Source organism: Hevea brasiliensis, chromosome 2 (assembly GCF_030052815.1).
Source record: "Hevea brasiliensis isolate MT/VB/25A 57/8 chromosome 2, ASM3005281v1, whole genome shotgun sequence".
Lineage (NCBI taxonomy): Eukaryota > Viridiplantae > Streptophyta > Magnoliopsida > Malpighiales > Euphorbiaceae > Hevea > Hevea brasiliensis.
This window is the reverse complement of record NC_079494.1, coordinates 110,928,204-110,949,380: the sequence shown is the minus strand read 5'-3', so window position 1 is coordinate 110,949,380 and position 21,177 is coordinate 110,928,204. Positions and strand designations below refer to the sequence as shown.

At 34.7% G+C, this 21,177-nt stretch overlaps 1 protein-coding gene across 4 annotated transcripts; it reads right to left on the bottom strand.

Annotated features, from left to right (window-relative positions):
• Position 1: 1 nt before the first annotated feature.
• Positions 2–20,751, bottom strand: LOC110665514 (piezo-type mechanosensitive ion channel homolog). 4 transcript variants are annotated; one of them, XM_021825677.2, is made up of 21 exons: positions 20,433–20,751; positions 19,630–19,710; positions 19,022–19,181; positions 18,774–18,931; positions 17,425–17,581; positions 17,129–17,315; positions 16,044–16,159; positions 15,055–15,139; positions 14,385–14,600; positions 14,122–14,299; positions 12,216–12,344; positions 11,871–12,044; positions 11,489–11,722; positions 8,143–9,690; positions 5,238–7,732; positions 4,398–4,793; positions 3,669–3,827; positions 2,534–3,043; positions 1,793–1,937; positions 1,557–1,701; positions 2–487 (listed from the first exon to the last, which is right to left on the bottom strand). In XM_021825677.2, the coding sequence occupies exons 1-21, from the start codon at positions 20,479–20,481 to the stop codon at positions 352–354; spliced, it is 7,458 nt and encodes a 2,485-aa protein (XP_021681369.2). In that variant the 5' UTR covers positions 20,482–20,751; the 3' UTR covers positions 2–351. The 4 variants fall into 4 exon arrangements, 3 of the variants coding, with proteins under 3 accessions (XP_021681369.2, XP_057994462.1, XP_057994460.1); XR_002496917.2 differs by having other exon boundaries at positions 336–487; positions 1,557–1,714; XM_058138479.1 differs by lacking the exons at positions 15,055–15,139; positions 17,129–17,315; positions 17,425–17,581; ... (2 more) ...; positions 19,630–19,710; positions 20,433–20,751 and having other exon boundaries at positions 16,044–16,146.
• Positions 20,752–21,177: the final 426 nt, after the last annotated feature.

Sequence of the window (21,177 nt, the reverse complement as noted above, 5' to 3'; positions counted from 1 at the left end):
ATTGTAACAAAATAATTTAATTTCATTGGAAGTACAGATACATATACTGCCCCTTTCTATAAAATGATTAACAGTTCTGTACAAATATAAGGGTAGACCAAGAATTACATATAAAATACAAAGCACGTCATTGTGTGTTCGAACTACCATAGTTCTTCAGTTGTAATTTGTGAAGCGTTTATCGCTCGACAGATGAAATGAAGATCGATAAAAGCATGCAAGATCCATCAATCAAAAACAGGGATCCTCTGCAGAAACCATGTGATTAGTGTGCCGGAGTTTCTCAGGGGCGCAAAAAGAAGAATCAAAGTTGATACATATATGTGTGCATTTCACTGTAACTAAATCAACCTAGTCTGGTTTGGTGTACTCGAGGAGCATATGTGGTGATCTGTAAATCTTTACAAGTGTCCAGTAAAGGACCTCTTCAACTCCAAGCTCACCCTCTGCTCTTGCGGCATATATATCCTCACAGATGGCTATCAACCTACATCATGCAATATTTTTATTAACATAGATAGGGGAGACACTGCAACATGAAGTACTCAGAATTTTTTCTTGACTTGGACGCCAGACTAAAGCTAGGTGCCTAAACAAAGCCTATTGTTCATTTATTCCCCTAGATCAAGAAAAATTGGCAAACTTTGCAATTCAACCCCAAAAACTGAAATCCAGCAAAGTATATTTCAGCCTTTTTTCCCTTCTCTTAAAGAGGGGTGTCAAGGCAAGTTGCATTTATTCATTGTGTTTTATACAACATTTAGGGAGTAAAAGACACTGCAGAAAATTTTCATTACATTTTGTTAATGGCAGATTCAGAAATTTACATCAATGGGGACAAATGGGCAAATACAGAAGTATATGTAAAACACACATACATGCACAAATGATCATTAAAAATATTGCTTTTTCACAGAATAAAACTATTGCTCTTGTATTTCTTAATCTGGGTACAGTTCATATTAAGAGGTAATCAATGTCATAATTTTCTATCTTTAAGAAGCGAATTGAAAGAGCATTTATTTTTTAATTATCATAATTATTTTCAACACTTTCCATGGTTTGAAATCATTATACGATTTCTCTTTCTTATATTTGTTAATATCAGAACTCAGAGATATCTATTTCCATACATAAATCTAAACAATCATTAAATGAAATTGTTTGTAGAAAACACGAGAGAAAATTTCATTAAGGATGTTGTGATTGGTATACAAAAGGTAAGTGGGTTAAATTCTGTGGATAGTTCTATTTTATTTTTAAACATTAAGATCAAATAGTAGCCCAAACAAAGTAAGTTAGTAATAATTATAAATTTAATGGGCAGCTTGTTTTTATTTTAAACATAAGTTTATCCCAATTTAAAGTTAACTATTAACAGTCCAAACCAAATACGAAGTCTATGGACACTAACCTAAATTTTTAAGTGGAGGAAAAGATATATTTTAACTATATAATTCAAAAGGATAGAATCCAACCCTAAATTTGTTATGATCATGCATCATTGTCAGAAAAATTGACCTATGAGAAAAGAGACCCATAAAATAGCCCTTTACCTGTCACAGGAAGGTAGATTTTCATATGGTATTCTCATTCTCAAGTCTGAGCACTGAAGTCTGATAAAACGACCCACAGCAAGCACAAAAGTTATGTAAAGACCCCAGATGCTGAACTTGCTGATTGTGTCACCAAGAATTCCCTCTGCAGCAGAATTCTAGCAATGACATTACCGTAAAGAAATTTATCCCATGTATTATGGTATCTACGACATAGAGATGGCCCTTAAACTTACGTGGTGGAGTTTCCTCAGACATTATGATGGCCGTGGGTCCTGTCAAGCCTCCACAGCCGCTTAAATCTGATGAATTGATACCATGAAATGACCACCAGATAAAGTCTGCCCGATTTATAATGAGATCTGCACTGACTGCGCTTACCTGTAAATGCAGATGTTTAGTTGTAATTTCATTAAAAAAAAAAAAAAACCAAACATGTGTAAAGAAAACTTTTTATCTTACAATTGCTATACTACTGTTTTTAGGATGGTTGGAACAACAGTGAAAATGCTCCATCACAGGTTCAAAGTACGGAGAAGCCTCCTTTCAAAGTAAAAAAGAAGGCTATGTGCATCTAACCCTCTCTAGCTTGCAAAAAAAAAAAAATAATAAAAAATAAAATCCTCATACACTGGCTAGACCATCCCTTATGTACCAATTAAAAACCAAAATTTCATTTACCAATTACTGATAAATTAATATCTCAAAATGACATTTCAACACATGAATTACTAGAGAAAGAATCCAAATACGAGTGTTAAAAAGGCTTTAGCAAATTAATTTCAACAGCAACCATGTATCATAATATAAAGAATTCTTATAACAGCAAAACACAGGACCAGGAAACAATGAATACAAAGCATAATTAATAATTTCACAGGTGTTTATAAGTGCACAGAGAGAGAGAGAGAGAGAGAGAGAGAGAGAGATCTAGCATCTGAATAAATGAAGGGAAGTACTTGGATAAAATTGGATACCTCTTGTTCCAAAGGTCTGACATCACCAGAACCAGTAACACGCAAGTACCTAGGATAAAGATTGTATATCCTAAAGCTGTTTGTTGAACCATTAAGAACTTTCTGGACATCTGATCGTGTTGGAAGATCCAGAGAATCAACAGGTTTCTCATATTTCACAACTTCCTTGCCCTTTGGCCTCTCCCTGTTAAGTACCCAAATGAAAAGAATATCCAGATCCAGATCCCAGTCAAGGGACTGGATAAATCTCTTCTGAACCACATCTGGAACAAGCCATAACATACTTGCATCTGCTTGGCAGCATATCAGCTGAATATCATTCTTATTATATAAATTTAAATAACCATTAGGATCTAGATCAACATCTGAGTTGACATTATCCCATTGGAGTTTCTCACAAAGAGTAGTTTGATACAACGTCAACCTCCCACCTGCAGTCTTGATATCAAGCTGAACACTTGCATCTTTAATTGGGTTTGCAATATTTGTTGGGTTGCCACTGCTGTAAATCTGCAAGGGAAAATATAACATTTCATGGAACATTAACCCTATGTTTGAAAGCACATCTAGGAAGGAAAAAAAAAAAGGGTGGAACGAGGTTTGAGGAGGAGAAAATTATTCTCCCTTTGTTTGGATTGGAAGGAAAATATAGGAATTAAAATGCGAGAAAAGTTGTTTTATGATGTTGAATATATAATTTTATCCTTAGTTTTTAAGGTTAAAATGTCGTTCTAGGGGCAAATTTGTAATTCCATTTCATTTCCAACCATTTTCCTCTCTAGTTTGAGAAGAAAATTTTTGGTAGGCCCCATGCGTGTTCTTTGTTCCATTTTCTTTCCATTGATTTTCCTTCACCACAATTTCCTCTCTATCTTAAAAGGAAAAATGGAATATTTAATTTTCCTCTCCTTCTGTCTTTCCTCCCATTCTACAAGGTCCTTTATTTTTCAAATAACAATAAAAATAGTCTTAACTATCATAAGCAGCATTATCCAATTTCATATCTCTAGCAAAGTTTTTTGTGCATAATCTTTTTCAGAACTTGTGAAAAAGAAATTGCATATAATACTGTAGCCATTATAAAATTCACTTAGGCATGCATACTGAAGATAGATGTGTATTATAAGTTTCTTACCAGCATAGGAGCCCAAATGACACAGATTAATATAAAGAACAGGCAAATCCCATTGCAACATTTGGTCCACTTTGTTTGCTTCTCTCCTTGTTTGTGCTGAGCTCTATTCAAGACAGTGTCGCATTTAACGAGGTATAGACTTGCATGTATGTCCTCCAGCTAAAAGGAAAAGCTATTTGTTAGTTCCAGAAATCAGCATGCAATTGACCAATGAGAATGCTACAAAGAATAGTGTCACAACTTACAAACGAGAAAATAATCAATTGATTACTTGATCAATGAAAAAAAATTACAAAAAAAATTACAAACAAAATTGAAATTAATCAAATGATACATCAGAATACTAGTGGATGATAATTCCTGCAGAGTCAGAAAAGAGGAGAGAAATCATAAAGAAATTCAAAAATTCAAATTTCAATCCATTTTAAACTGTATATGGAAGCACATATTTTCAAAAGGCGACAATGTTAAAAGGGGACTAACAACAAGAAGAGTAGAAGCATGTTGCTTTGCAATTAGTCTATTTTCTCAAGGGCGAAGGCTAAACCACAAACAGCAAGGATAGTAAGCATGGTTGTGAAAAACATGCAATCCAACTCAAAAGCCTAAGCTAATATGTGGTATGACTCAACAATGGTGATAGTTGTGCCACTGCCAGTCAATGAAAAGGTTAAGAGTTGATGAAGCCAGATAAATGAGAGTGCAATGCTAGCTACAACAGAAATTTACCTTCAGCCAGTCATACATGGTCAAAGAGGTGGTTGTACACGACCAGTCCAGCACACATCGCAATTCATAAAGGAATGGCAGAGCTCGATAAAGTCTATACCCTAAATAATTAATTCGTGAAACTTGACTAGTCAAAAACTGTCGATACAAGGTGCTTTTATGAGGAATCCCTTGGCGGATTTGTATGGCTTGCAGTGATAGAGAAACTGCTTTTGCAAGAAATATAGCACGGAGTGCAAACCCTGCAGCATGCTCTTGGGAAGATTCCAAATGCCAAGCATATGCTACAACTGAATATGTAAAGAGAATGAGGTTGAAAATATAAAAGATCACCTTTCCAGTGGCAAATGAACAGAGGTAAATAATGCGATCAAGTACAATCAAGAAGAAGATAACCTGCATATAAAATATTTAAAACAGTTAGAAACCAAGAGAAAATAGGACAACAATGTGAACCCAAAAGAATAGAAAGCATTCACTGCTTAGGCAGCTAGTAAAAAGGAGAGACCTGTATATTTATCAGAATTAAACAATCATAAATCTCCCTCCCTCAATCTCTCTCTCGGCAAACATCATTCAGTCGCTTGAATAATAGAAGCTGGCAAAATCTGATACAAGGCTTTTTCAAGAAAAATTTTGAAAAATTACAGTTCCCATTCTAAGTTTCTAACTAAAGATGATTTGAAGACAAAGCATATACTAGATGATCAATAAATGTCACAAATTTGTATCTCAGTTGTCTACCGCACTCGATCATTATCTTAAATTCTGTTTCAAAATTACAGTAAATACTACATAGTAACAAAAATAATAGTAATAAAGAAATTGATAGAGACTAACCATCAAGACAAATACGAACTCTTTTGGAAACTGATCTTCAAGCTGATAAACATCTAGAAATTCACTTTTATTTTTTATAACAGATTGGTAGAAAATTGCAACTAAGAAGAACACACTCAAATCTGCACCAAATATGTAGGCATATAGATCAATTTCTCTTTTGCCTCCCCCAATGACGGAGATAATAAGGTATGGAAATCCAATTGCTTCAACAAGCCCATCATATTTTGCTTTAAGAATCTCCTTTGCTACATCGGCTGCTGGAGTCAGTGACTTATACCACTCTGCTGATGCACAGCTTGTCAAAGGGGAGGCATATACCACCTCAAAAACAACCAAGGCCATGTTTGGATTTTCTTCACTTCTTTCAATGCTCTGAACATGAATCCTACTAGCAAAAGGGCAAAGATTTGGGCTCTTTCCGTCGCATCTCTCATCATGAACAATTTTAAGCAATTGGTTTATTCCAGACTCTATTCTCTCTGGCTGAATTCCATCCTCCGGCCACATGTGCACGTCCATGGACACCTGGACCAAAAATGGAGGAGACTCTGCTCCCTGTGTAAGTGATTCCCAGTACCTAAAGACGCTTCTGACTATCAATCTTACCATGCTTGTTATTACATGCAGTAGTTCCTGTGCCTTTTCACTCCAACTATAACTCAGAAGAACCTCTTCTCTATGCAGAGTACTTTTTCTACAGAATTTACCGTCCACTAAAGGCATCCATTCACCATCTTTTGCAGTTATAGAGCTCTGTAGGAGGGTAAATAAGTAAACAAAGAACAGAGGCAATGAACTAATGACAAAGGATGAGCCGATTTTATGTGCAGGAAATCCTAACTCGCGAAGTAGGTCTGAATGAATAGTCAACCTGCAGTGCTGAATGATAATTTGATAGAGATACTGAAGCAAAATGTAAACTTCAGTGTAAATCAGCATGATAACCCAGAAGATGTAATTGGGGCCAGTGTTCACACATAAAGCATACAAGAAAAGAGCTCCAAGGTATACCATAGAAAGCAAACTAAAGTTCCACAGAAAGACGAGAATGAAGCAACAGTAACACACTACATCATTATTGGACCGCATTTGAGACCATATATGCCAGAAGATCCTCCCTATCTGCAGACTTGTAGTGTCAGAACTCACGTCTGACTGCAGAGAAGATGAACGATCCAAATTAATGTGTTTATTCTTCTGGCTCTCGATCTCATCACACACTCCACTCTCAGAAGAGAAGTTCTCATTTGCATCTGAATCTTCTGGTTCAATGTTTAAGAAGCTCACAAGATTATTAACTGCCTGATTTCCAATAGACTGAACCTGAGAGACACCATCACCTATCAGCTGTACTGCAGATTTCAAAGGGTTTTCCTTTGACTGGGCCCTCTCCTTTTTTCCAGAATCAAAAAGCAAGCTATCAGCTGATTCCTGTGTGATCTCAGTGATCTCACAAATAGGAGATTCTGAAGAATACTTTGGAGACATTTCTTTTTCTAGACTTTCTGTATTCAAACTAACCAGAGATTCATGCACTTCGAAAGGAAATGATGAATCATCTCTAATGATCGGCTCTTGTTTCCTGAGGGTTTGTTCAACTTTCTCAGGACTAGCAGAATCTCTTTTAGAAGTAAGAGAAGTAGTCCTCCTTCGCAGGCCTTCCCTATCAGGGGAAGTGCCACCACAATTAGCAGTTGAATTAATGTTATGAAGCTGAATTTGCAAGTTAAGCATCTCAGATTTCATCTTCTCCACTTGCATATTACGATGGCGTTTCTTCTCCTCAGATTCACGAATGTGTTGTAACTGTGCAGTTTTCCATGCTGCTTTCTTCTCTTGCTCATGCACAATGGCACCAATTTGCTCTGCTTCAAGATAACGTGAAACATGATCAAATTCGCTGGAGGAAAACATATATGACTGAAGTGATACCAGCACAAATATGATAATCTCGACAAGTGCAGATCTTGCAGTAATTCTAAACCCATAGTCATACTTATAAAACCCGATCATCTCATATATGTAATCTAGTGTCTCACACTTCCCAGAACTTTTAGATACACCCACAAAAGGAGATTGATAAGCGAGAGACAGAACAATAAGAGCAAAGTTGTATATGCGCAAGAATCTGAACATCTTGTTCTTCTTCTTCAACATTACAAGTCTCATCCGAAAGAAAACCAGAGCAAATGCAAGATAACCAAGGTGCAGAATGTCATATTCAAGGGTTCCAGTAATCAAAATCAAGCAAAGCACAAGATCCAACAGATGGCAATAGCAGTAAAGTCTAAGGTAGTCGAGAAAAGTCCACATGCTTTTAGTTTCAAAAGAGAGATCCTTCCAAACGAATGTATTTTTACGTTGAGACATCATTTGACGATATGTTGATGAGCCTGAGAAACTGGAAAAACGATCGGAATGGAGTTTGAAACAAGCAAGCATGAAGACAACAAAATAGCTGGCAAGCATCCGTGAATCATCCACAATGAGTCCTACATCAAACGCAACACTTAAAATTAGCATATGGTGATTAGGCTAGAAGAATGCATGGAGAAAATAATTATCATATGAGAATTGTATGCCCCGAGAATTCAGCTAAGGTGAGGAACTAGGAGTGGGAGCGAGGGTGATGCAACAAAAGAAAGCCCTCTGAAAGATCTTCAAAATTTTAATGTGAATAAGTATCTGTATCCTTGCATAGAGCAAGAGGATTAAAACTCAGCTATGTGATAATAACTTTGAGTCTAGGAACATGAATAATGGCCTTTTTGAGGCATACATTCAGATATAGTATTTTGCAAGGCTGCCAACATCCATAGGAATTGAAAGGAAACAATGAATGCATTTAACCATGTTGTATGATTTGTCAAGAAACAAGTCTAACATGACAGAGAGGGATTACCCAGCCAACAATTCTTGCAATACTGAAAATGAAGTGCTGAGCTTTTCCAGCAGTCATGACAAGATAGATCAGTTGAACTCGGGATACGTTTATTCAAAGGAAAGATGCTCTTCCAGATAGCAAAGTACTCCAGGATAAGAATGGATGCAAACAAGAACACAAATATAGGCCACAACTTACGTATAATGCGCCGTTTTACAAGAATACAAGCAGCAAGCAATGCAATATATAGCATAGAGATGGCATTCAACAAGGCAAAGCTGGCTAGAACCAATGCAATCATGTTTATTTCAAGGCCAAAAAGGTTAAACATATTCTCCATCCAGAATTTCAAGTATATTTTCAAGAGGGTCTTCTGTGTTTCAAATCTTTCCTTTCTCAATGCAAGAATCCTCTTCTTATTCCACTTATGACTCTCCTTGCTGCTTCCCCAGATATATCCAAATGAAAATATTCGGGTGCTACTACCATCTGCAACAGTTTTATTGGACAGAAGGTTGGGCACTTGAGTAAGACCAGAGGTGAAAGAGTGTGTGCTTGCAGTTGTAACTCCCTCTCTCTTTACAGATGGCACATTATAGTCTAATGGTGGCTTATTTTCATCATTGGATATGGAATCATTCATAACGGCATTTTCATCCGAGACAAACAATGGACAAGGCTCTTCCCATTTTCCTTTATCTGGAATAGGATTTGGCATCTGACCCAACCAATGGAAGACATTGTACTGAAGAGTGCAAGCAGCAATTACTAGGACTTTTCCTCTCAATCCTGACTCTAGCCCCCAAAAACCTGGCTCATATGCACGGAAACCCAAGAAAAGGGAAATCTCAGAGTGCTTTTGCCCTGGAAACATTCCAGCTTGTCTACCCCACATCTGAAATAGATACTCAGATGTCACCAGAAATCCAGTATATAACAGGAATGATTTGGATGGTATCCGAGAAGTTTTGGGTAAAGTTGAACAGATTACAAGGCCAAGTAAATATACAAAACCAAAAGCACTAATTGGACATAAAGAGGCATAGAATAATGCAACAAACAGGATCTTCTGACTGTGCCAAATCAGAAATCGTTTCATGAACCCAAATACTCCAGAATCCAATGGATCAGGATCATCCGACCTGTTATATTTGCTTTGTCTCCTCTCATAGCTATAAAGTTGCATCACTATTAAGACAGCCAGAGATTCCCAAACATTTTGCAACAATGAAGCCTTTGAGTTGTAGCCTAAGTAAAAATACAGATCTATAAACATGGACAGCCACATCTCAAGGCGGGGGAAACTGCTCAAGCTATAGATGGAGACAAAAACCATGATAGCATATACTTTTAAAGAAAACCATAGACGCCTTTTTGTTTTCTCAACAAGTTGCCTTCCAATTATCCAAACTAGGAGCAGGAAAATATACCCGAATGATATGTAATTGGGAGTCACCAGGTATACTGTGAAAAGAATGGTCAGAAATGCAATGTAGGTTCCGCATGATCGATACATGGATAAGAACTTCTGCCCAACTGCACTGAGGAAAGATGCTATCCTACTCTCTGAGAACAGAAAAGACAAATAAGTTTACTATATTTAAACTTTTAAAGTAGGTGAAAATTAGCCATAGTATCAGCACCACTCAAAGTGGGTTCAGCCACAGCTCTCATTTAGAACTTCACGATGGAAGGCTAGATAAACAGTGTGATGATTATTATTTCACATCTGATAGAGGATAAATGAAAGGCTGAGAACCAGTCCTATAATAACTTATAAACTATGATGGATCATATACCTTGATCCAATAACCAACGGCACAGTCATAACAATACAAATCCAATATATGGTTTTAAATAACAGATATTCCATAACAAAATGGCAGTTAAATACAGGTTTTGAAGGGGGCCTTTACCGTTATACACATGAAATAATGGCAGAAAAAAAAATTGCAGGTTTAATGGCCGTTCATAATTGTAACGACTGTTACTGGCCTCAAGTAACAGGTAACAGCTGTTATGTGTCCATTTTATTTTGGAGCAATGAGGCACAGAGCTTATCTCTTTCTAGTTTCCAGGGTTCCTCTTTTGTTTCTCTCAACTTTCTATCTCAAATTTTCCATCTATTACAAATTTTCATTTCTTGAGCTAAGATTATCAATTAGTGAAGGTTTATTTGAAACTAAGAGCACTTAATCACACTTCCACATCCATATTTCACAAAGGGTGAGTTATTTGTCTTTATTTTATGTTGAAGAAAATAATGGTTTAAGGCTAGGTTGTTTATGAAATTTATAGTATGAAGCATTAGTTTGCCCGATCTATAGGTTATTGTCTATTTTCTAATTTTTAACTATTTCACAATTAATTTTAGTAAAAACACAAGCAATTGGAAAATAACATCAAAGAAAGTATAAGGCTTCATTAATGTTTGATGATCAAAGCTCTCAAAATCAACGTCAAGATAATCAAGAACCTCCTAAACAATCATTTTAGTGGTAATAAGGTTAATTCTTTATTATCTACTTAGTTATTTTAATTTTAAATTGATTAACACTAATGATGTCTCTAAGAATGATGGATATAATGTATTTATTTAATGCATTTATTCTTATTATTTAGTTGTGTATCTTAATTTTAATTATATCTTTAAATATCTATTCCTTTCATGAACTTTGCAGTTTTAAAAAAAAAAAAAATAGCATAGCGATAGTTGTTACTATTATGTTAGACCATTACAAGCCTATTTCAATTACCCGCAATCACGATCGTGATTTAAATCCATGATCCAATGTGTACTGAGAAGTTCATATCTTCATGAGTAAATTCATTAAAGAACAAGAGTTTATACTTTCTTGGATGGAAAGGGATAGGAAAGGAAAAAAAAAGGGGATAACATGTTACCTTTGCTTGGGAGTTTAATGAGGTTAGAAAAAGAAAGGATAAAAAGGCATTAGTTATCCCTTCAAACTCCGCTTTGCTTTCTTGTCAAAATTGGGGGAATAAGAGTTATTCCCCCTCACTATATATATGTGTGTATATAAAACTATTTTACCCTTATTGCTTAAAATCCTTTATTATCCTTTGAAACATCAAACATCCAAATATAGATAACAAGGTAATCTTTTAATGCTTTTCTTTTCCTATCCCATGGATAGACTGCCCTTCTTTTTCCCAATATATCATATACTGGGAAAAAGCAAGTCCTGTAGAAATATCACCATGTTTTTTATCTTTAAAGATGTAAGATGTGTCCTCTATCACAAATATAAATTATAGGGGTGAAAAGAGATAGGCCTCCTGACTATGGCAATCAAATTGCAACATCAATAAAAATTGTAATGAGGTATAGATGAACTAATACCATAAGAATGACTATCATGGCTGTATTTGGCAGTCTGAGAGGCATACACTGACAAGAGGACTGATTTGTTCAGTCCGGCTTTCAAGATGCTAAATCCAACAGGAGGGCTTGGTGTGTGCTGCACAATTGCTGAGAATGAAAATAACATCTCAAAACCATGGTTATGAATGGCACAGAAGCAAGCAAGCAGGGCAATTTCCAAGAAATCCCAGGAACTATCTTGTTTAAGAAGACCTGCTCCAAATCACACAAAATATTTCATTTACAATTGCTTCTCTTTTCTCATCATATATCAAAATCTGCTAAGAAATTAATTAAAACCCATGTTTATACCCATTGAGAAGGTAATAATTCAGGTTGAAAGCTTAAAATAAATGCCTACCTAACTGCAGCAAAACTTCCATACTTGAGGATCCTGTTTGCTCTAAAGCATGAGAGATTAAATCAATCTGAAGAATGTATAACAGTGCAAAGTGAGCTTCACACAGAAGAATCAGGGACTGACGTATCTTTTTGCTGATGCCATGGCTCAAAAGATATACCAAGAAAAATATCACTGAAGCAGAGGTAAGAACAGAACACCCATTAGCAAATTAAGACCAAGTTATGTTTATATCACAAATTGCCATTTGTTCGTATACATCCTTGATTAGTGAACAAAAGGTCTCATGCTAACATAAATTTATAACAAAATAGTGGCTTTTTTATTTTTTCAAAAAGAACTCACTATATACAGCATGGATGAAACCAGGTTTCATGGCAATGAGGAAAATAAGTGCCAGCATAATAGCCCGGGAGCATTTTCGCAGTCCCCATGCAATTGTGGCCACAATCAACACCTTGGTACCTTCTTCCACTGTAATAAAGGAACATAATGACTCAATCACATCGAAGAAGCATTGTCCTGATAAGTTAATATTACCAGCTTACATACTAGAGCAATGAAAGAAAAAATCAGTGAAAATTGGTTGATTACTTGATTTATAAGTGACTTCAGAGATTGAAAATTAAAAGAAAAGTCAACAATGAGAACTTGAACATTACAAACGATAGAGACATCTGAATACAGTGTCATGACAATCAAGTGTCAATATAGAACTCCTTTCATTGTTTCACATAAGCTCAAAAAGGATGTAAAAAGGGACACATGATACTTTATCCCATTAAAGGCGTGTAATAATTAATGATAAGATGATTGTGTGATTTTGTTCATTAACAAAAAGTTATTTAAAGAAAATGCCACAGAGAAGATGTGCTCTGGAAATTTATAAAAACAAAAGGGAAATAAACTATAACAATTAGCATTCGCATTCTTATTCAAACTGGACTTTCATCCAAGGATTGACATTCACAGGAATACAAGGAATCCAACAAAGCCATTTCCACTGCCAACCATAAGAAATCACAAGCCTAGAGTATTTGTGAATTCTATCCCACAAGATTTGTAGCCTTTTCCAATCTCTTCTCAAGTAAAAACTCCATTAAGCACCTTTAAGACGAGTTTATTAAGCATTCATTTTCAAGTTACTTGTGAGGTTATTATCAACCATAAACACTAAAAACAATATGACTACATATTTCAAATCAAGCCCTGCATTCATGCAATCACTCATCAACAGTCTACCAGAACCCCAAAATGCTATTAATGTTCCCTCAAAGCCTCTTCAGTTCCTTACTATAATTTTAAGAACTCACCACACTTACAATGATATGATCAATAATTAGGTTACAAAAAACATAATTTTATTGGCAACGCCAATCAGTTTGGGAATCAAAGAACAGTCAAACCAAATTACAGAACAAGAATTCCGATACCCTTCAAAGCAAATTTTATACTTCAATAACATATCAAGCACTCCTAGAATTATTTTTGTGCATGCATAAAACAAACCTTAAACATTTGGGTATGAACCTTATGAATGAATATAGAAACAATAGCATCAACGAAGTAGATATGAGAAACTAAAAATTGAAGTATAAAGCAACGCAGTTCAAGTTAAAACAACAAGTAGAGGACTGAAACACAATAAGATTTGGTATGGAAAATCTTCATGGCTCACCTATTGTTAAACTTAGCCCTAGAAAAACAATGGAGAAACAATTTGCAACCCACCCCAGAATAACTAGATGGAATAAGGCAAGATAAGAACAAAACAACAACTCAACTCAACTCAACTAAGTCTTTATCCCAAAAATTTGGGGTCGGCTATATGGATTCGCTTTCTCCACTCTAAACGATTTTGGGTTAAATCCTCAAAAATTTGTAATACTTCTAGGTCATGTTGTACTACCCTCCTCCAAGTCAATTTAACCTAATGTGCTCTACTTGTCTAACTGGAGCCTGTCTACGCTTCACATGACCAAACCACCTCAATCTCCCTTCTCTCAACTTATCCTCAATTGGTACCACTCCTACCTTTTCTCTAATACTCTCATTACGGACTTTATCTAGTCTAGTATGGCCACTCATCCACCTTAACATTCTCATCTCTGCAACTCTTATCTTAGACGCATAAGAACAAAACAACAAAACTAAAAATAAAAAAATGTAATCTAGGTATAAGCAGCGCAAATTAATCTGCTTGTTAGTATTATAATTAGTTGATTACAGTTAAAAGAGTTCATTTCATTACCTTCTACAGTGGGGTTTTCAATTGAAGGTCGATTACCCTCATCAGACAAGTAGAGGAAAACAGAATTGTTCACAAGGTTACCCAAAGCAACCAAAATACCAAGACAAAATTGTGCAAGCAGAAAGAATCCAGGAATAGGATAATGCCACAGTCCAACCATCTCCCAGATTTCCATATCCTGCATGCATAACCCAGAAAAAAACCCTGAGCCATCCAAGTTTTTATTACAAAAATAACAACATTTTTCTGAGAAAGAGAAATACCTTCTCAAGTTTCCTATTGAAGAGTGGAAAAGCTACATTGAAGATATATGTGCTAACTGCCCAAAAGAGAATGAATACAAGAAGCAGCCCATTTAACCGGTGCATACGGAATACAGAAGGGAAGGCATAAACAATGTAGCCAACATATGCGAGTAACCCAAATGCGCATACACTGGCAAAATGAAAACTCCAGTAGGAAAGAGCGAACAAGGAGACCTATCAAATAGAGTACTCCAAGTCAAACAATGTAATATGAATAGATTCAAATTGGAAATACTATCCAAAGCTTTGCATCACATTTATTAAACACAATTAGCAAAGAAAAAGAAAAATAAGTATAATTTTCCACACATAACTTTAGCTGTGACAGGACAATTCAAGTAGAATTTGCTCCAATGTTTCACGCCCCATTAGCAGAAATCGACCAAAATTAACCAATGACAAATTCAGAGTTCAATAATTTAATATATTTTTATTATATTGAAGGAAATTGAAGAAACAATTGTGTGATTCTAATTGAATGGATTTCAGGTGGGCACCTATTAAGGTCCTTCAAGAAAATTTTCTTCCTTCAAGAAAATTTTCTTCCATCTAATAATTATATTATAACAATGAGATGGACTACTCCAGGACAAAGGTGATAAGAAAACTATAGTTTATGAATATGTACCGGAAAACCATACGTGAAAAAGTTGATACTAAAGGTCCGAAAAACTGCTCCCCTTAATAAAACGTTGGTATGCCTGACACCAGATCTGCAAATTATATGTTGTTTAGTTGGCTTGCAAGCAATAAGAAAAGTAAAGTTCGTTGCATCAAGTCAAATACTCAACACCTTACGTCAGAATTGGTTATGAATTAATCCATTCAGATATGAGCCAGCATAGAAGCAGAAGTTGTACACACAAAAACTTGTTTTATTTTGATCCATAAACAATTACACAGAGCTATGGAAAAACTTTTGGATGGGACAAAACTATACAAAATTTCATAAGAGCTAAAGTAACTTTATTGCAAGTTTGAATATACAGCAGACAGAAAATAATTTGCCACAAGATATACATGCTTCCAAATATAGATAAGCAAATTTTCATCGTACAAATTCTTAAAACTCAGAAATACATCACTGAAAACCATATCAGTTGTTGAATATCACTTGTGGGAATAAGTCCCACACTGGTAGCGTACAAGAAAATTAAAGGGTATATAAGTGTTGGCAAACCAAACTAAAATGGAAGCCATTTTAGTGATCGGAAGCCTACTTTCAAGCCCAGTTTAGCATGTTAGCCTGCCAGTTTGATATTCACAATCCTGGGTTCAAAATTAATCATCAATAAACCATAATTTTTAGAGTTCATTGAAATTAATTCCAAACTTTAATAAACAATAATGTTCCAATGTCTATGATGCAGAGGTGGGTGTGGGGGAGTTGGGAGAAAAACAGACAGAGAGTTCTTTATTTTTTATTGACCTTTTGCTTGAAACTGTAATTGTAGAGCTCACTGAAAAGTAATTCCAAGATTTAACAATCCATGATGTTCCATAATCAGAAGAGCTTTAGGTTGACCTTTAAATTCACAACACATTCTATGAAAGATAACAGTGTCACAGCATGGTGAATGAAATGAACAACCAGAGCAATTATGTTCGAAGTCTTACCTAGATTGACGAATGAAAAATGAATGCCTTATGGGGAGAAGTTGCTCTGCCAGGTTACTTTCTCTCATGGACATAATAAAATCCATTTCCTCCAAATCACTCTTAATAAAGGATAGCTGCATTAGGAGGCAGAAAGAGGCAAGGGATGATGCAATGTAAATAACCTTGAGAAACCAAAACATACAAATTTGAACAATTTGAAGAACACCTAATTTGGATAAGAGCATTTTCTAGCACAAATCGCTTAAAAATTTTTTTATTCCAAATTGCTTTTAAAATATCTTCTATAAATAATAAAGATGAATAGTTAATTGTTAGGCAAACACTTAATTTTCCAGCAACAAAGAGTTTGCATAAATTGGAAAGGAATTCACCAAATCATCCATATTTCCCCCAAACTTCTGCTCTAACAAAATTTGCGTTCAATCTCAAAAAAAGAAGGGTAATCAAGAGCAACACTCCAGTTGTTATTTGAAAATTCTCCTTTTACAAAGAACAAATTCAAACTGTAAATGAATAAGGCTACCAAGAGTAATACCTAATGAAAGCCTATTTTAAGTAAAAAGTGCCACCAAAGCACACAAAACATAGGCATATAGAGAACCTAGAAACGTTAACATATAAAAAATGCAGCAACAATATGTCATATTAATTTCTCATAGAACTTCAAATCTTTAATGAACACACACCATTGCCTCATTCACCTCAAAAAAGCATCTTCCCACACTTAAACCAAATTTATTTTCAAATTTTTGAAAACATTGCCTTCTGTGATATGAAGGATTTGAGAGAGATGAGTAGGCACTAGCCCACACTTGATCTTATCCAACAGTATCCAAAGTTAGGTCGCCTCTTTGTGGGAAGAAATTTCACATAATGTCTGTTAATATATCTTTTTTTTTTTTATCAGAAGCATTTACAGAATCTTGAAAAGCTATCACTCGAAGAATTTAGCATAAAACAGCATGACCAATATGGATTTGCAGACCATAAATTGTATAAAAGTGGAACCCGTAATTTCACTTACACCAATAAATCTGAGACTAGTATGACCGCAGTTCTGCTAAATTTTAAGAGATACATACCATGATGTAAAAAAGTACAAGAGAGAGACCAGAACAAATTTCAGGCCACTCCGTTTTTCCAGATATTTTGAACAGACCAATGAAATCAGCTATCCAGTGAAACAGACTGGGGACCTCTATAGGAAGCTGATAGACATAAAGCAGGATAATGCTAAAGCTAGCATACAGCTGAAGAGGTCTCCACCACCTTCAAGAGCATTATGAACAACCATAAGCCACACAATCGACTACTATGTAACAATAATCAAAAATACCACATGGATGGGACAGCCGTGTGTGTGTCACAGAGAAATCACCTGAAAAGTCCTAGAAAATTGCTTGTCAGCGACCAATCCACAAGACCTGCACAGTTACCAATAAAAAAAGGTAGAGAAAGCCACGAGGGATGGCTAATCCCCACACCCAGCTGAATGGCAGGCAACAGCAAACAGGAAGCAACCCTAAAATAAGAGCCTTTATGTAGAAAAACAGAGAAATAATCCCAAATTAATATCCACACTCTTTATTATTATTATTATTAGAAATACACATTAAAGAAACACAAAAATAAGAGCTTGAAATTTCACAGAAGTATACTCCAATTCAACAAAATGTCGAATAACAAGAAAGAGGGAAAAGGAAAGGAAGAAAACTTATAAAAAAGATAACGATGAATAAATTAGGATAAAAAAATGTATAACAAATAAATTTTGACAGAGAAAAAAATACGTCAGCAACAAATGACCAAAAGCCATCATGCAATTTTCAGCACAAGAATTGAAAACAAGTGAAGGACTAAACTCAGCTCATCTTAAAAATAGAGCAACCTAAAAAGAAAGATGCTCACAACTTAAGCTGTCATGGAAATACACTTTCAAAGACATGCCTTTTTAAAAAGCTTCCTAACAAGTTCACGCTTTATTATTTCTTTGTAAGCATGCCAGTGTATGGCTTAAATATTTTACATATTTGGTAAGAAGTGAGAAGACAAATGTTAAACTCACATATATAAACTTTCATATTCTACTTTTCTTTCCCTAATGTGTAGTTTTGTATTTAACTAAAGACCTTCTTTTGAGGACAACCATGCAAACAAAAGTGAAAATATCAGTGAGGAGAATCCCTACAAAAGATTGAGAAGCCATTGATAAAATATCCAAGGATCAAAATGAGTTTCTCTTGCCAATATATCTTTTGACTCTTTTGATAATTCGACATATTACTCCAACATTAATAAATAATTAAAACAAAAAGAGAAATGTTAATAATCTTTATAGAAATCTTAAGAGGCAATTAACTATTTTGGTTCTTGAAGTCATCTCATCAGCCACTGATAATGTAATAAATTTGCAATCCAAAACAGCACACCAGAACTAACACAAAAACTCCCTACAATCACAAGAGAAATTCATTCCCTTCAAATCAAGGTGAATTAATAAAACTAATTACTCTTGTGTATCTGCTCAAAAAATGATGTCCAAATGATAACACTGCAATCCTATTCTAGAAAGACCTTTTATAATTAGTGGGGAAAAACGTTATATACAAATCTAACCAATAAAAAGGTTTTAGAAATGAATGTCGTGCTTGTGCATGTGCAAACATGTGTGTCTGTGAGAATGATTGTAAAAATAGAACCAGGAGCTAGAGTGAACTACCCACAGACCTATCTGCTCGAGAACAGTTAAGAAATGACCCCAGCAGGAATCTTGCCATGGAAATACACCAAATCTGTTTCCATATATATCAATGAAAGCAACAAAAACCGCTAATAGTTGTACAACCAATAAATAGATCACAGTCAGTGATTTCCAGGACTGGACTCTGTAAAAGCATACCATGAGAAAGAGTCAGTAAATGCTGATCCCACGAACAAATAAAAGAACAACATAAATAATGAAAATAAATTCTTACACCATCAAACCAGTTAGATGTGCCCACCAAGCATTTGCTCCACTCCATTTGCTTCCCTTAATTGCCCATATAATAAGATATACCACTTCACCAAGAATAACAAGAAGGGAAAACAAAATAACGGGCCACAATAACAAAAATCGCCTCCGAAAACGAAAACCTATAAGGAAAAAAACTATGTTAATAGAATAAAAGTTACAAAAAGAAAATTTCAAATTTGTCCATGAAAGTAGGATCTCATCAAATAGTAGTCCTCAAAGTTTTAGAACACACATCTAAATATACAACATAACTGATGAAAGTTTTTTTGGCAGGTTAAAAGAAAATATTCTGAAGCATTTAGTGACTTCAACATCACTTTATTATTTTCTACTAGCAGAAGCTAACAACAAGGACTAATGAAGAAGTAAAGTTGCTGCACAAAATCACTAATGACAACAGAAGCAACAATAAACACTGATATACCATTTCAATATTAGATTTTCAAAGGAGAAACAACATTACCCTGGCCAAAATATAGATTATCAAAGGCAAAGAATTATGCAACAATATAACAACAGTTTCACTGGAAAGCATTGAAAGTGATAAATATACATAAAACTGCTCACCTATTTTTGGTGCATAATACTGAATAAGAAGGAAGGCTATTAAATCAACAAGAGAAATCAAACTCCAATTAGTCAAAGCAGCTGCAAGAAGAAGGAAAACATGGAAAATTAATAATTATTGAGATGGTGATTCTGGTGCAGCAAACCAACACACATGTTAATCTGTCTACAGAAATTTAGATGCAATTCCAATATTCGTAAGGAAACTTATCAGCAAGATTCTTGCAGTTTCTAACATTGAAGTCAATTTAGCTAATTTAGCCCCACCAAGTCTTATCTAAATAAATGGGCACTACATAGAAGACCTAATGACTAAGGCAGTGCAGTATGTGTATCATCTTACCAGTTAACTAGAGGAAGAATTCAATTTTAAAGGCTGATAAAGAAACTAATCCAGTTAGTGTTGCATAATAGCATACTATTTTCATAATTAACTCAAATCATGTCTAATACCCGATTATCGGCCCACAAACCATAGATGAGGAACCCAGGAAATCAAGAACCCCAGTGGAAGACAGTAGGGTGTCTAGCAGTATTTGGGACGTAAACAAACACATTTAAACATCCAATACGCTTGGTTCACAACTTAATGCATAATTAGATATCGTTTCCCATGCAAAAGGAACAAAGCAAACTTAATTTAAAACAATGCAGTGGTCTAAGTCTAAGACAAGAAATCGGCCATCAAAACTCATCAGAGCAGCAACTTGTAAGCTAAAAGTAAAAAAATCCAGCCGAACTATTGCTAATTAATTATAATTCCAATATTAAATCCCAAAAAAAAAAGGTTGGAAATAGCATACCTGTTAAGAGAAGCAATGGCAAAATAAATCCGACGAGAAAATTCCCCATGAGAAAGGACCCTTGTTAGCAACAGAATGACCATGGACTCCACGCTTGCTTAGATTCCGATTCCGATTCCGTCAATGGGTTCATAAGTCTGATGGAAAGCAAGAGAAACCCAATTCCCAGAAAATTCAGATATTGTCGTTGGATAAAACCGGTAAACAGTTGCTTGGCTTCTGTGTTGCTTTGCTTCGGAAATCAACAACGAGGTTTTCTGAAATTACGCTAACGATCAATAATTTCCTTGTGTTAAACTAAAACTAACTTCTACGAAACATGATTTGCCTATTTTCCTCATTAATTAATAAATAAATAATTTTTTTAATAATAAATAAATATATAATAAATAAAAGATAACCAATTGCAATTTTTTATTAAAAAATATTTTTTTATGATGTTATTTAATTTTAAAAAAGCTACTTTGCGGCATTTTCTTGTATTCCAAATTTCCGTGCTATTCTTAAAAAAAGGGACTGATTTTATATTTATACTAATTTTATATTTCCATCCTTTCAAATCCCAATTATGTGATTAATCATTTATTAATAGAAGCATAATCTATATTTATATATCTCATTTGATAAAATAATTAATTTTTTAAAAGTATTAGTGCTTAATTAATATGTTATAATAATAATAATAAGTGATAAACTTAAAAAGAAAATTTTTAAATTTTTAAATTTATTTATAATATTATAAATT